Source organism: Fundulus heteroclitus, unplaced genomic scaffold (genome assembly GCF_011125445.2).
Source record: "Fundulus heteroclitus isolate FHET01 unplaced genomic scaffold, MU-UCD_Fhet_4.1 scaffold_205, whole genome shotgun sequence".
NCBI lineage: Eukaryota > Metazoa > Chordata > Actinopteri > Cyprinodontiformes > Fundulidae > Fundulus > Fundulus heteroclitus.
Window position 1 is genome coordinate 211,351 of NW_023396617.1, and position 15,918 is coordinate 227,268.

At 41.9% G+C, this 15,918-nt stretch overlaps 1 protein-coding gene across 5 annotated transcripts in view; it reads left to right on the forward strand.

Annotated features, from left to right (window-relative positions):
* The window catches only part of radil (Ras association and DIL domains), a 43,049-nt gene extending 27,397 nt beyond the window's left edge, over nt 1-15,652 (forward strand). For 3 of the 5 annotated variants that reach the window (XM_021308556.2, XM_021308557.2, XM_021308559.2), the window contains 7 exons: nt 5,422-5,594; nt 5,727-5,877; nt 7,378-7,604; nt 8,073-8,400; nt 11,300-11,439; nt 12,808-12,947; nt 13,153-15,652. In XM_021308556.2, the coding sequence (XP_021164231.2) occupies nt 5,422-5,594; nt 5,727-5,877; nt 7,378-7,604; nt 8,073-8,400; nt 11,300-11,439; nt 12,808-12,947; nt 13,153-13,252 (1,259 nt within the window). In that variant the 3' untranslated portion in view covers nt 13,253-15,652. Of the gene's footprint in view, nt 1-5,421; nt 5,595-5,726; nt 5,878-7,377; nt 7,605-8,072; nt 8,401-10,836; nt 10,846-11,299; nt 11,440-12,807; nt 12,948-13,152 lie in introns of all 5 variants that reach the window. The other 2 variants (XM_036129712.1, XM_021308558.2) reach the window with 2 other exon arrangements.
* The last annotated feature ends 266 nt before the right edge of the window (nt 15,653-15,918 follow it).

The window sequence follows — 15,918 nt, forward strand, 5'->3', positions numbered from 1 at the left end:
ATAATATAGAAATATGAAACATTTCCCAACATAGTTGCATGATGTAGGAGAGTAAAGTGTAAAGCTGTTGATTTAATAGCCATAAAACATTTTAAAGTTAACTGCATCTGGATCTTTATGATTGGATCCACAAAATCACAGTCACAACATTCAGGTTTTCAATAGTCGAGGTAAAAATGGCTGTTTATCATCCTAATCCAAGTTTTATGTCCATTTATTAATTTGTTAAAAAAACGTATTGAAGTTGAAGAACCTTGCTTATTGTGTCAAATTTTGGCAAAGTCTAATATGTGATTAAACATGATTATTCAATTGCAAAGTCTTTGTAATTAATTAGACTAAATATTTTTTTGGATGGATCATGACCTGGATGACTGAGAATCTTCACCAGCAATTAGACTAATTGTTTTAACTGTGTCCCAGCACTAAATGTTTAATATTTTTAATTCTCTAAATGTCTCTAAAGTAGTACTTAACTGTAATGCAAAATATTTTTTTATAATCACATATTTTAATGATTAAGTGAAGAAATAACATAAGCCTACAAAAATAAGCATGAACTCCAACTACAGTACTTAAAGGAAAATAAATAATTAATTCAATTCAATTTTATTAATGTTGTGCCAATTCACAACACATGTCATCTCAAGGCTCTTTACAAAGTTAAATTCAATCAATTGGTCAAAAAGTTTCCTATATAAGGAAACCCAGCAGGTTGCATCAAGTCTCTCCAAGCAGCATTCACTCCTCCTGAAAGAGCGTAGAGCCACAGGGAGAGTCGTCTGCATTGTTGATGGTTTTGCAGCAATCCCTCATACTGAGCATGCATGAAGCGACGGTGGAGAGGAAAACTCCCCTTTAACAGGGAGGAAAACCTCCAGGAGAACCAGAACCAGGCTCAGTGTGAACGCTCGTCTGCCTCGACCCACTGGGGGTTAGAGAAGAAAGAGCAGAGACACAGAAAGCACAGAAGCACACATTGATCCAGGAATCCTTTCTATGTTATATGGTAATAGCGAGTTATTTGTCTCCCCTGGATGATGTTACAGCTAACAGAACGCTAGACCAGGTGTACCTACTATAAAGAAAAAAATGACAGAGACAACAAAAAGTTTAAATAACAACAAACAAAGCAAATTGGAGAACAGTAGGAGAACTCAGCAGAGTGAGAAAAATAGATCTTGATGTTCTCCAGTAGCCTAAGCCTATAGCAGCATAACTACAGAGATAGCTCAGGGTAACATGAGCCACTCTAACTATAAATTTTGCCAAAAAGGAAAGTTTTAAGATTAGTCTTAAAAGTAGACGGGGTGCCTGCCTTACAAAGCAAAACTGGGAGTTGGTTCAACAGGAGAGGAGCCTGATGGCTAAAGGATCTGCCTCCCATTCTACTTTTAGAGACTCTAGGAACCACCAGTAGATCTGCAGTCTGAGAGCGAAGTGCTCTGTTAGGAACATACGGGGTAATCAGAGCTCTGATAAATTATAGAGCTTGATTATTAAGGGCTTTATACGTTAGAAGGAGAATTTTAAATTCTATTCTTGATTTAACAGGAAGCCAATGAAGGGAAGCTAAAATTGGAGAAATATGATCCCTCTTGTTGATTTTCATCAGAACTCTTGCTGCGCACGGGTTTTGGATCAGCTGAAGACTTTGAACTGCATCTTGTGGACTTCCTGATAGTAAAGAATTACAATAGTCCAGCCTTGAAGTAACAAATGCATGGACTAGTTTTTCAGTGTCAGTCCTGGACAAAACATTTCTAATTTTGGCGATATTCCAGAGGTGAAAAACGGAAACCCTGGAAACCTGCTCAATATGGGATTTAAATGACATGTCTTGGTCAAAAATAACACCAAGATTTTTTGTGATATCACAGTAAATTGGGCAAAAGACTGGGCTATTTCTGCCCTGCGATGGACTGGTGACCTGTCCAGTTTATACCCCGCCTCTCGCCCATTGACAGCTGGAAATCGCCACCAGCACCTTGCGAACCCAGCAGGGATATAAGCGTGTTAGAAAATGAATGGATGGTCTGGGCTATTTCTTTTTCCTTGCCATAAAGATCTTTTCCAACTGGTGCCAGAAAATGCTATTATTGGGCTTTCTTCGTCTGGAAACAAATGTTTACAACCCTTTACGGGCGCAGCCATGATGAACCCGTTGAACTCGATCAGCTGACAATACAGCGATCTGATTGGCTGAGCAGCAAAAATCGAATCACATGACCTCTTGAACCGCAGCGCAACAGTTTAGATTTTTTATTGGCTTTAAGTTATTAATGTGCAAGTTAAAACGTGGGAACATTGGTGTTTTGAGATCACTGCTATGTGTATCAACTTATCCAAGTGCAAGAAAGTTGCCCCCTGATAGTTCATACGAAAAGTCATCCTACAGATTCTGGCCCACGGACTATGTTACATATGCAGCATCATTATCCACATATGGTAAGGCCTTTCAGTTTTAAAAGATCCTTGTGTCAGAAAACCTGCAGTTTAAAATTACTATGAAAAGCAAGCACAGAAATTGTAAAGATTTTTGGTTTCATAGTTATTGGCTCTAAAAACTAGATGAAATTTGCCCTTTTTTCACAGTAGCAGACTAAGCTGTCATGAAGTGCCTCAAATGTAGTACCACTGACTACCACTAGTGGTCTCGGTCCTCTGAGTGATGTATAACACTGAACTATTTTTTTATTTTTTATCTCCTACATTCATAGTTGTTGTAAGGAAATCCTTCTATGTGACATGTGCATTCTGGTTAATTGGTTTTATCACGTTTTTTGGAGGGATTTTGACACCAGGGTATTAGGAAAACCTGAAATGGAAATATTATTGTTGGACTTCCATTATTTGTTGCCATTAAACTTACATTTTCCTTTCACTTTGATGATACATTAATCTCTGTGTGCTTTAGCCTCTCAGCCACCATCACCTGACTGTGAGCGTAAAGGACCATTAGACATCATTTTACTTCAAACATTTTGGTTCAAGCAGAACCGAAATAATGGCATTGCAGTGTATTGTTCTTTTGTTTTTTGTCCTCATCCATAATATCTAAAGCCTGTAATTTTTCACAAAACTGCTTTTGTTGCATTTTTCTGATTTAACAGAAGAATGCAAGCTTATCCTAGAGGGAGGGGAACCATCTGTCATGTAGATTTACAATGATTAGCCCAGATAACATTAATGTGTATTTGGCTGGGTGTGCACACCCAACCCGCCAGTCGCCAGAGTACTAAACTCTTAAAGATATGTTATAAATAACAGTTGTTAACGTTAGTCTCTAAAACTATCAATAAAACCACGAGCAATGCAGTGACAGTGCAGCCCAAGGTTATGCTATTAAGAGGAAGATTTACATTTAATTTCTACCAGGCTATTTCATCTCTTCAGTGTTCCCATCTGCAGTGGGAATACAGAGAAAATTCCTCTTTTGAGGAGCTTACTGGTTTCTTTAATCACCGTAGTCTTCAGAATTGTTAAGTCAGAAAGCAGTTCAAATGAGGTCTGAGATCAACAGAATCTGACGATGTCTGGTGATAAAATACAGAAACCTGCGTGCCTGATGGATGACCAAAAATGGGTCAATTGGAAGTAAAATAAGACAACGGAACTAGCCGCAGAAATCTCTAAACATGGTTATTGTTAAATGAACCCATCCACCCAGTCTATCCAAAAACAATGTTCAGGATGGAAATGCTCAAGAGATGTTCTGTATCAGTTAATTGGCCAGAGATATTAAAATTTACTTTAAGTCCCATGGAATAAATGTCCAGTTTCCTAAATGTCAAGAATTTTCCCTTGATGGGCTGTGATAAGAAATGGGCCAATCAAAAATGTGGATCAAAAACATTTTCTATCTGTAAACAACCAACATGTAATGTTATGCACTTTTTAGTTTAACGATGGAATTTAGTAAGATTCGTAACTTATTTACATAATCCTAGTCATTGTACGTAGGATTCAAAACCACTAATCCATTCAAAGCATCTGCAGCTAATCTTTTTCTCTGTGTGTTATAATCTGTTGTCCAAAATATTGAGATTGATCAAAGTGAGCAGGTCAAACCTCAAAGAAAACTAAAAATCGAAATCAGCCATGAAAAGCTGAATCAGTGGACGTCCCTCTTTTCAGCGACACTCTCAATTTCCTCCTGGAAGTATTTCAAGCCAGACTGAGTCCTGAGGAAGCTTGAGAGTTTCCTACATTGTGACCCTGCAAAGGGAGGCGCTCTGAGCCTAATCAAATGCCAGAACCACCTCCGATTGACTGGGATTACCGACCTTGTCTATGACCTTGTAATGACCCCGATGAAGGGACACAAGCCAAACACTTGGTCTGCTAATGAAGTTGTTTCCTCGGATTCCAAGTGTTGCTGGAGACTTCGCCTCACCAGATCTTTGCCTCTCTTCATGCACCTTGGAAGTGGGTGAAGTTGTGCCAGAAAGCTTTAGTTCTCTACCCTACAGAGAAACCAAATTCAAGCATTATGTGTCTAGAAACTCATCCTTACAGTCATAGTCCGTATCTCCTCACAGAGGAGAAGGTTGAAGTACAGTTGTAAAGTAAATTTGCTTTTCACTTAACACAACAGGCAAGAGCAACGCCCTCATTACCACGATCTGTATCGTTTACAAAGACTCCCGACCCCGAGGGAGCGATCCAAACGCTTCTAGTTAGAAATCAGGGCCGTCAGATCGTCACCTGGCCTTTTAACTGGTCCACTGCTCGTTAAATGTCCTGGTTTTAGGACCTCACCAGAACCTTATCATCACTCTGTTATGTTCATTTTTATTTATCATCCCCTAATTTGATTGGCCTAAAAATGCAATAAGCTAGAAGCATTTTTTTTGGGTCAAAATATGAAAACTGCCGTTGTGCTTAGTTTGTGCCAGCTTTTTATAGACATGTTTAAGAAAACAAGAGAAGCGTCGCAGCTAGTAGGAGGTGAAACAACAGCAAACTGATAAACCATGACATGAGACGCCTGTATTTCACAAGTTGGATTCAATGTTACCTTTTTGGTTAATTTATCACAAGCGTTTCTCTCGGTTCTTCGGTGAGGAGAAATAAAGGAGGGGTTACAGAAGCAGGGATGCCAGACTGGAGCTGGCCTGCTATGCAGTCAGCTGAGCCTTCCTGCAGCACCGCATTTATATTCTGCAGGCGGTTAGTGGGTGTTGCTACTGTTTCACCTTCTTCAATCACAACTTAATTAAAAATTTATGTCGGCATTGTCGTACAGAAACAACACACACTAAGACATACATTTACATAAGCACGCAGTTTGGATTTTATTCTGCCTTTCTTTCTCGCACAGAATACGCCGTAGTGTTATAGTTCCCAGGAGACTACCCTGTGTGTGTGTGTGTGTGTGTGTGTGTGTGTGTGTGTGTGTGTGTGTGTGTGTGTGTCTAGGTCCAGCCCGGGGTTGGTTCCAGCGTTCCAAGGCGCTGCAGATTCAGGCGTGTCTGCGAATGATCATGGAATGGGCCGCCAAGTCGGGTCTGGGACATCTGGCTGAGAAGTTCTTCACTAAACTCAACAGTACTGTGTCCATAGTGGCTACATCCCAACAGCAGCTCACACAGGTGACCTACAGACACATGCCTACTGAACACTCTTAACCATATCACTGTTGGTCCTAAACAGACGTCAGGCAGCATTGTTATAATCTCTCATGGTTGCCTAATTTAAATGATCTGTCTCCGCTTCATCTGCAGTTGAGTTGGCGAGTTTTGTCCAGCGAGCATCCGTCTCTGAAACCAGTGCAGCTCCACAGGATTCTCACCCAATACCAGCTTACAGCAGAGATAGGCCCTGTCCCAACATGGCAGCCCAGCAGCGAGGATGAGGCTTATATATACAGATCAGGTACGTGTGTGAATCGATTTAATAACAACAGCATAACGGCCCAATATTATCAAACTGCAGACGGGTCGCTCTGCAGGAGCTCAGTGCATCCCAGCGTGGTTCTGTTATGGGATGCCATCTTAAAATTTCCCCACTCCTAAATCTTCCACAGTCAACTGGCAGTGATATAATAACAAGGCAGAGGTGATTGGGAGCAACAGTGACGAAGTGGAAGAGCACAGAAACTGACTGACTGCTGAGGCGCACAGACTTTCTGCAGTCAATCGCTACAGACCTCCAAACTTCATGTGGCCTTCAGATTAATTCAACAACAGTGTAGAGAACTTCATGCAATAGGTTTTCATGGCTTAACAGCTGCATCCAAGACATATATCACCAAGTGCAAAATGTCGAATCCAGTGGTGTAAAGCAACGACTTGTGCTTCTCCATCTGGGTATCTGAGGGACAAGTCTGGGTTTGACGGTTGCAAAGAGGACAGTACTTGTCTCGCTGTTTTGTGTTCAGTTTGGTGGAGGGGGGGATTCTGGTGTGTGGTGATTTTCAGGAGCTGTGCTTGGTCCATTAGTCCCAGTGAAAGGAACTCTGAAAGCTTCAGGACACCAAGAGGTGTTGGTTGTTGGAGCAGTTTGGAGATGGCCCCTTCCTCTTCCAACATAAAGACACGCAGGACAGAGTCTGGTGTAGATGACCTTGACCAGCCTGCACAGAGCCCTGACCTCAGCCCAATAGAGCACCTTTGGGATGAATTAGAGCAGAGATTGAGAGCCAGGACTTCTCCAGAACCTTGTGGACATCCTTCCCCTAAGAGTTGGAGCTGTTATAGCTGCAAAAGGTGGACCAACGTCATATCAAAACCCAACATCTTAAGAATGGGATGTTACTGAAGTTCATATGCGAGTCAAGGCAGGTGAGTGAATACTTTTGGCAATGTATGGAGAGCTGACACCCAACCCTCCCCCTTGCAGTTTAAGCTTTCCAGCATTGAAAGTCATTTCAAAGAAGTTATACAAATTCTACAAGCGGTCTCGTCAGGATTTAGGTGAATAAGTAAACGACTCACACCAGACAATCGACCCAGAAGAGGGACGGCCGGGTCGTTGATATGCAGGGAGGATGAGGATGAGGCTCCATGTGCTTAAAGACAGCAGCAGCCAAACTCCAGGATGCTCGGCTGTGAGCAAAAGATGCTTGTTGGTTTCTAAACGAGCGCTTGCCTTTGATTTAAGCCTGTTGTAGTTGCAGCGACCCGGATGATTGAGAATCTGCACTGGCGTGTTTCCAGTGGTATTTTGACAATTTATCTTTGATGAAGTCCTCAAGGTTGGAAGGCCTCAGTTCATCAGATTTAAGTTGGGACTCACTCGCTTCAAAATATTATTATTGCTGCCAGTCATAATATTAATTATTGTAAAATTAAGATTACCCTAAACCTAAAATCTGCCCAGGTTATGGACAAGTCTTTGCTGAACGTATGTGATTGTAAATCTTTGCGTGTTCAGTTGACCTCCTGGAGAGCTTTGAGAACCACCCGCCCATCGTCCTGCCCAGCTCGGGCTTCAGAGTGGACCTGGACGGCGAGTGTGTGGAGGACAGCATCTACAGACAGCTGCTCTACGTCCGTCACTACCTGTGGGGCCTGAGGACCAAGCCTCAAACCCACACCAGCGCTCCCGGTGTGCACACACAATCCAACGGGACCAACACAGCCGACTGGCCGGACGTTCAGGTCAGAAAAATCCTTGTGTACACGCGCCTTCGCACTAATCCAGGTCATGGAGCTCAGCAGCTGCGGTTGTTGAGGAGTTCTTTATAATCCTCCAGCTAAAAGACAAAACCTCCTACTCCGGCCAACCCTGGTGCGCGCACACACACACAAACCTAGACACGGTTAAATCATGGTTAATCTGATTAGACTTTAGGATGTCTAATTAGTGGGAACGGCTGACTAGACCATAATCTTCGGTGTTACAGCACCCTCATATTTACACATGAGGTCCACATAGTCACAGATATACCAAGAGGAAGTTTCATAAATAAAAGGATTATAAATTGAAACTGTAATCATATCAACGGACGGCTTATTTTTAGAAACAAAGCGCATCCTGCATCAGTGGCGAGAGATGATGAACTCAGCTGCATCTGTCATTCCATTAAGTTTGTCCTCTAACGTCTCATTGTCTTCATCACAACGCAGAGGGAGCTGTTACCTCCGGCCCACAGCAGTCCCCGCTCTGGGGGGGCCGGGGATGAGATGACCGCAGAGGAGAGAGGACGAGACAGACCCCCGGGCCAGCCACAAACCCACAGCCTCAGGAGGAACGGCACCGTCCACCATCCTCGGACAGCGAATCCAGACCCGTCCTGCCTCCTGACCCCGCCCAACACCCCCCTGTACCCAGAGGGCGCCGCGGCCGGCGGGCCCGCACCCATCCTCGGCGCCAGCACTCAGAGTAACGGCTGCCTGGGCAGAACTGTAGCAGAATGTAAAAAGACCAATGGACTTGTCACAAATGGACTTGAAGGTAGGACCGAGCACAAAGTCGACGGTGAATAAATAGCCTAAATTCCTGGGCACCCTTGTTTTTATACTGACAGAATTAGGGCTGGGCGATATGGACCAAAAACAATATCTCGATATTTTTAGGCCGATATACGATATTTATCTTGATACGTTTCCCTTTTTCATAAAGTGATTTATAAAAAGGCATCTCTGAAGCAAAGCTTTATCCCAAATATCTCACAGGCACATTTTTCTAACAAACTCAAATAAATATGAGAAAAGGTAGAAAAATAACCAACTGGAATACATAAAAGTATAATTGTAATGCGAAATAGACCATCTCGATACAAGCTATATAGTCTCATCTTATATCTCTTTCTTAAAAAGTCTCCATATATTCCCCAGCCCTAAACAGAGTACAGTTCCTCGCTGAACTTTTACCGTCCATTTTTACCACAGAAATCAATGTATTTCATTGGGATTTAATTTCATGCACCAACAAAGTGCTGCATGAATGTCAAGTGGAAGGAAAAAGATAAAAGGTTAATACAATACACCGAAAAGTGTGGTCAATACTTTGCAGAAGCACCTTTGGCATTATTAAAGCAGCTTCACACATCATTTTTACCCATTCTTCTCTTCAGACACAGATTAGACTGTTGGGCAATTTTTAAAGTCTTGCCAAAAATCTAACAGCAGTCTTGGACTTAGATTTGACCATTCTTGCACGTGATTATGTTTAGATCTGTTTAGATCTAAACCAATCCTATTGGATATATAATTATGGTTATTGTCCTGCTCTCGAGTCTTTGGATCCTCCAACAGGTTTTCACCCGTTTTTACATCAGCATGATACATCCACCTCCTTGTTGGATGACATACTGACCACTCAAAGCTCTTTTCTCACACATTCATATACCAATACGCAGATCGGCAAGATGGGATTAAGCACCTTGTCCAGAATGCTTGAGTGACAGGAGGAAGCTGAAATCTTCTGATTGCAAGACAACTATTCTACCCACTGAGCCACCGAGTGTGCAGTGTTTTCCAACTTACATTATTTTCAATTTGGGCTGATGTAACAAGGGCACCGCTCCTTGGCTTGGACTAACGTTGTCCTGTCAACAGATGCTACCACCTGAGGTGTGGCTCCTTGCTGCTCCTCCAGAGCTACCCCGGCCTCTTGGCTGCTTCTCTAATGTTGTCCTTGCCTGGCCTGTCGCTTTTGGTGGGTGGGGTGTCTGGTATGTTAGAAGTTGTGATTGTGAATGCTCTTTCCCTGTCAGATGATGAATTGAGCAGCGCTCTGCTAGATGTTTAAAACTTGTGATATTGAATTGTTTCAGAACCTAACTCGGCTTTAAACCTATTCACAACATGTTCCATGACCTGCCTGCTGCGTTCGTCGGTCCTTTTAGATGCTGTGGGTTCGCTAATGGTTGCTAACTTTGTACTTAGATAAAAACACAAACTTTATCGCTAACTCTACAGCCATGTGTATATATGTACTGAGATAAAAACACACACACTATATTTACTATGTGCACTGGATTTTATTTTGTCAGAGTGAAGGGAGCTGAATATCAAACTTCAGATTTTATTTTTGCAAAACACTTTTGAAAAACATAATTTTCCTTCCACTTCAAAATTTCCCACTAGTTTGTGTTGTCAGCCTGTCTTATAAAAATTAAAAAGTACCTTAAAGTTGCAGCGTATAGTTAACAGGCAAGTCTGGTGATTAAGAGAAAATGTGTCGCTGGAGCAGCTGTAGACTAACTTGATATCACATTATTTTTATTTTTTTTATCTTAAACCTTTCAGTGATCCACTTGTTTTGTGCAAGTAGGTTCTGTGGTCCTGAAAGAAACTGCTTTGATCAGAACCTCCTTCTAAACGCCCTAATGGGTCTAAATCATGCCAGCACACGGCCTGCTGCAAAAAAAGGACCAGACGAACTCTACAGTTTCTCTTAGTTGTATCACAGTTCCAATATTTTGTAACTTTTATATTTTGAATTGAGTTTAATCTAGATTAATTTGGATTAAAGAAACCTAGAATGCTGTCAAAATGTACATACAGGGTTTGGGTCTCCAAAATCATCTTTATAAAAAAAATTTTTAACCCAGTTTATTATTACTCAGGGACATTAAATCAGTGTTTGGTCACCGCTGGACTGAAATGAATTTGTCTCGATGAACTGGAACTGAGCTGGAAGGAGAAATTCAAACAGATCCCATGAGATTCATTTCCAGCTCTACGTTTAGAGTTTGTGTCGCCCCCTAGTGGCCAATGTAGAGCTTGATTTTTGAACTTTTTGTGCCTTCTGGGTGCAGCAGCGTGTTACTCACACTGGACAGGAGTGGACTTGGTAGTTTTCCCAAACTTTCCTCTGCCTCATTGCAAAATATCCTCAAAAAAAAGTCACTATATGAATTTATTATGTTTTTGTCCGTTATAGAAATCTTGGGTAAGTCACTTTTTGTGATGGGCGTTCTGCCAGATTTCCTGTTTTGGACTTTCTTGACCTACCCTGCTGCCTGAACTTTACGCCTGGTTTACAGCACAGCTTTTCTCCCACATAACCCCTTAGAGCCGTGTAGGAGCTTTGATAATAAGCCTGAATTTCTGTCCTAAAACCCAGAGCCTTGACTTTGACAGGCAAATTATGCCAAACTAGAACCCCTTCCCTGTGCTGACGTCCGGTGTTAGGAAACCTCTGTGCATGCTGTAGGAGACCCTGTGTGTGACCCACGCTAAAGTAGTGAACTCTGTAGACAGGAGCATGTTTGTTACACCAGCCCGACAGCTACACCTCTGCATGTGTGTCCACTGCACACCAAGATGTCTCATGTTTGTCCAACCCCACAGCAAATCCCTGTTTGTGTGTTTTTGTGCCTTTTGGGTGTTTGTATCCTCTGCAGGGTGTATTAGTGGGTGTGAGTTTCCCTTCCCTGTCTCCTCCCCCGGCGCTCCTTTCCTTGCTGATGACTTGTGTGTGGTGTTTGTAGTGGAACTCGACAAGGGACCCTACGGACTGGGAATGGGACTAATAGACGGCCTGGTAAGCTCCCCGAGAGGACCTGATCCATGTTCCACGGTTCAATATCTGATTTTTAAAACTTCCCATATTTAGCATAACATACAGTTGATTTTTATGGCACGTTTACTGTTGATTGCTGCAGGGCTTTCATGCAAAAACAGAGCCATCTGCAGTTATTGGCACACCTGATGAGCAACAACCCTTAAAATTGCCTGTACAGATTCTCTGTCATCCAGGTCATGGCGGTTTTAGCCTGTTGTAGTAAACTTTAAAATATTTTTTTTTATTGCAGTTGCATATTTTCCCATAAAAAAACAAACAAACAGCCTTCAATATATGTACATTTTTATAGTGGGATGAAAGAAAATCCCGTATTAAGAGCGAATTTACTTGCAATTATTTGTATCACTGCTGTCCGTACTTTTTTTTTACCAGCAGGACAGCTTTTAGCAGGAGAGGGGTCTTTGAGCATTCCTTTTCCTTAGATTTCCTCAGAGGTCCAGGGTCCTCTCTTCTGCACCCTCATCCACGCGTTTCATACAGGATTTAGGTCAAAGGACTGATGAAGGTCGACATTTGCACTTTTTTCAGCTTGCTAATACAAGGGAGAAATAGTCCCACAGCATCACAGATCCTCCACTGTACTTAACAATGAGCATATGTTGCTTTTTCCACATGACCGTCCTGTTTTATGCTAAAGCCACCTGGAGTGTTTGTTGCTGAGCTGATTATACCAAAGCACAATGCTCCGGTTAAAGTCTAAGTAAGGATCAGGAATATTCCTGTTTACATCTGTAAAGGTAAAACATGCAAAGCAGCTGTGTGGGATATAGGCGTCTTAATGGTTGTTACAGAGACAAGATGCAATGGTCTAACAGTGAGTTTTAAATTATTTCATCAATAAATTAAAGGGGTGTGTTATTCTAATTTTTATAATCAGATTATTTTGCTGCAATAAAAGTTGAATTTGTTTTCAGACATTTTTAGTTGTCATGACCAGGAGTGCCAATAAATGTGGTCGGCTCAAAGTCAGATATCAGTCACATCATGTTTCACTGCATTCATTCAGCACAAATTAATTCACACCAGATGGGAATTTAAATTTCAAAGCTCTTATTTAGCTTCAGACGTTTTTTTATTTTTGCTTATTGGATGAAGAAATAATCTAAAATGTAGATTTTGTTTTGTTAATAAATAGAAAAATGGTTCTAGATATCAAACATTACTCCTCCTTAGATGCAATGCCAATCAAATTAAAGCTGAGAGCTTCTTTGTGTTGGTAACTAACAGCATTAGTGTTTACATGTCAGCGTTTGGCATAAACCACCTAAATTACCTCCTCATGCTCCCACATGCACAGCAAAAGCGCTAACTCTGTCCCTTCGGCAGCACACGCCTCTTAATGCTCCCGGCATTTACATCCGGACCCTGATCCCCGACGGGCCGGCTGCATCCGACGGCCGACTGAGGATAGGAGACCGCATCCTGGCGGTGAACGGGACCAGTCTGATCGGAGCGGACTACCAGAGGTAAAGAAGGTCGTTTGCAGCTGTGATGTATGATTATAGCGATAGCAGTGGGGACTGATGACAGAGGAAGTCTGCCCTCTGTGTTAATCACACTCTCTGGTGGCGATTGATCGGCTCAGGCTGTCATCGTTAGTCTGGCTCTGCTGAGCTTCATGTAACCAGATTCTTCTCTCCTCCCCTCACTTCCGCCTGTCCGTGCCAACAGCGCGGTGGATCTGATCCGTCTGGGAGGGGGTCGACTGCGCTTCCTGGTAGCCAAGTCGGACCCCGAGGTCTCAGAGAAGATCAGCGCCTCCTCCTGCTGACCGCCGCTCCCGCCGAGGAACTCGCCCAGGACCGCAGAGCGATGACGCTGACTCAGCAGGGTTCACATCATTTACGCTTACATCAGTTATGAGATTTGGGAATCGCCATCGACGGGAATCTTCATCCGATCCCTGACGTTTAAAGCACAGCAGATTCTCCTTCATCTGTGGATTTTTTTTTTTTTTTTAAAGGATTATTTCCTGCTCTAATTCCAAATGTAAATAGCATGATTCTTCTATTAGCCGTCGCCCTGAAAGGATCCGTTTCACATAAACCCAAGAATGTCTTTCTGGTTTTAAAAAGCCTTTGTCGTGCTTTTGGAGAGGAATGTTTTATAAACCCCGTTTGTTAGGAGTTCCTGAAACACCATCAAACTTTTGTGATTGAATGTTTACTTTTTGTACCCGGCTTTGGATGGAAAACACGAGGGGAACTCCCCAACCTGAAGGTCCTCGCCGAACCTCCCCTCCACCGACGAGTCTGAATCCTGACTCTGAGACTTTATACCCGGTAGAGAAGTTCAGCTGTGATGGATATTATGCATAATCTCAGTGCTGGGGTGTCAACGCTGTTAATAGTTGTAAATATTTCATCAACCAGATGAACAGGAAGCAATCTGGGGATTACTCTTGTTTTGTGAAATGAAAAAAAAAAAAAAGGAAGACCTACTGATGGGGAAGTATTTATCTATTGGATTGTGTACTTTTTTTTTTAAACTTATTTATTTATTTCTACCTTAACTCTGGTTTGTGCATTACAGATTTTTTTTTTTTTACATGCTGCTTCAACACCTACAATTACAAACATTTAAACATTGACATTTTTAAATAAAGTTTGTTTCCAGCATTTAAAAGTGGGAGTCATCTGACAAAAAAACAGTTGCCTTTGTTGGGCTAATAATTATAAACTTACCTGCAGGAAAGTCAGCATTCGCTCATCTTCACCAACTTAAAGACTTTTTTTTTTTTCAAACGGTAAATATTTGAACTTCGTAAAATCAAATGGGGAAGCTCAGTCTAACAGTTTTTCTCTTATTTCAGGGTAAATGCTATTGCTCAGCTCAGTAAAGTTAAAACCTTGGACGCCTTCATGGATGAAGACCCCTGCTGTATTTAAAGGCTCTGACAGTGTGAGGGTCTGAGGTTCTCACCAACAACTTAGTGGTGTCACAATTATTTGCCAGAGGTGCTGGAGGAGTTTTGAATCTGTATAAAATCCTGTAGCGAGGTTTTGGTGTCTTGTTTTGCCGGCGTGTCGTATCTTCCATGGAGTGGCAGCATATCATCTGTAGAGATGAGGGTCGAAGCTAAAATCCTTTTCATGGCAGTAGCGTTATTTTTTTTTTTGCATGGTGTAACCTTTTTAGCATATTACTGAATCCTGACATGATCCTTGGCCTGTTCTCCATGAGTTCAGGCGTTCTGCTGCAGAAAATGAGCCCAGCTTTAATCTGCTCTGTCCCAGACACCTGAGAGCTTCCAGAAACGAAGCGGCTTTGTGGAACCACGGTTTACACCGAGCCTCCAGTCATCTGGGCTGTTATACAGAACCATGTACATAATATCCTGGGGTGTGTGGTGCACGGCAAAACAGAACCTACACACCTGTCATTGAGTGTGGGAAATGAGTATTCACTCCCATACTTGTTTTGGTGAAAAAGAAATTAACAGTGCCTGATTTTTATGTTTTAAATCTAAATGATTTCCACAAAACACAAATTGATTTACGTGTCAGTAAGATAAGTCTTTGATCTGCTACAAACGAGCAGCAGTTTTTGCCCCCGATTATTTATTTGTGCGCTGAAGATTCAGGCTAAAACCAATCTAAAGCAAATCTGTCTGGTTTGTTTTTTTTTTCTTGGTCATTTTTATGATGTTGGTATCGGCCTCATCAGTAAAACTGGACTGATGTTAACAGCAGATGTTTATTTCCATTTTGTTGCGCTATGTTTAGGAGGCCGGCAGGTGATGCAGTGCAGGATTGTGAGGTGTTAAACTGCAGCAGAGAAGCAATTGTTACATTAAGCCAAAACATTAAGGGTATATAATATATACTGTCAGTCCTACAGTAATATTTATCGATGTCGGCCCAAATTTCCACACCTGTACATCCAGTTTTTATCTTTTATGTATGTCAGTTGTGTCTGGTCTGATATTCCTTCACTCTAGATTATGACAAAAATTCAAACCTAGGAAACCAGCAGAGCATAAAACTCTTATTTCCACCACTATATAATTTTAAGTCATAACACCAGACGTCTGGCCGCTGTATAGACCCTGTAGGTCAGAGTCCTCAGGCACCCTTTGCTCATAAGGAGCTACATGACAACACTGAAGTGGTTAACTCAGCCTGGGAAGATTCTTGGAAGACTTTAGCTGAATTTCATAAGAAAAAAAAAACTATCAAGTTGAGACTTTAAAAGCGCAACACTTGGTTTTTGACGAGGTAAAATACTGGACATTTCACCCTTATGTCCCTGAAATGGCAACAGGGGAACAAAATGGTTAAAAAGAACCGACAAGGGCCAAACTAGCTGCTAATCAATGAAAGATTGATACTGTGCTGAGAGACATTTCACAGAGACTGCTTGAATTCATCCCAACCCGCAGTTTGAATTTATTGTCCATAATCTACTTATAGTTCTGTTAAATATGGAGTACGACCC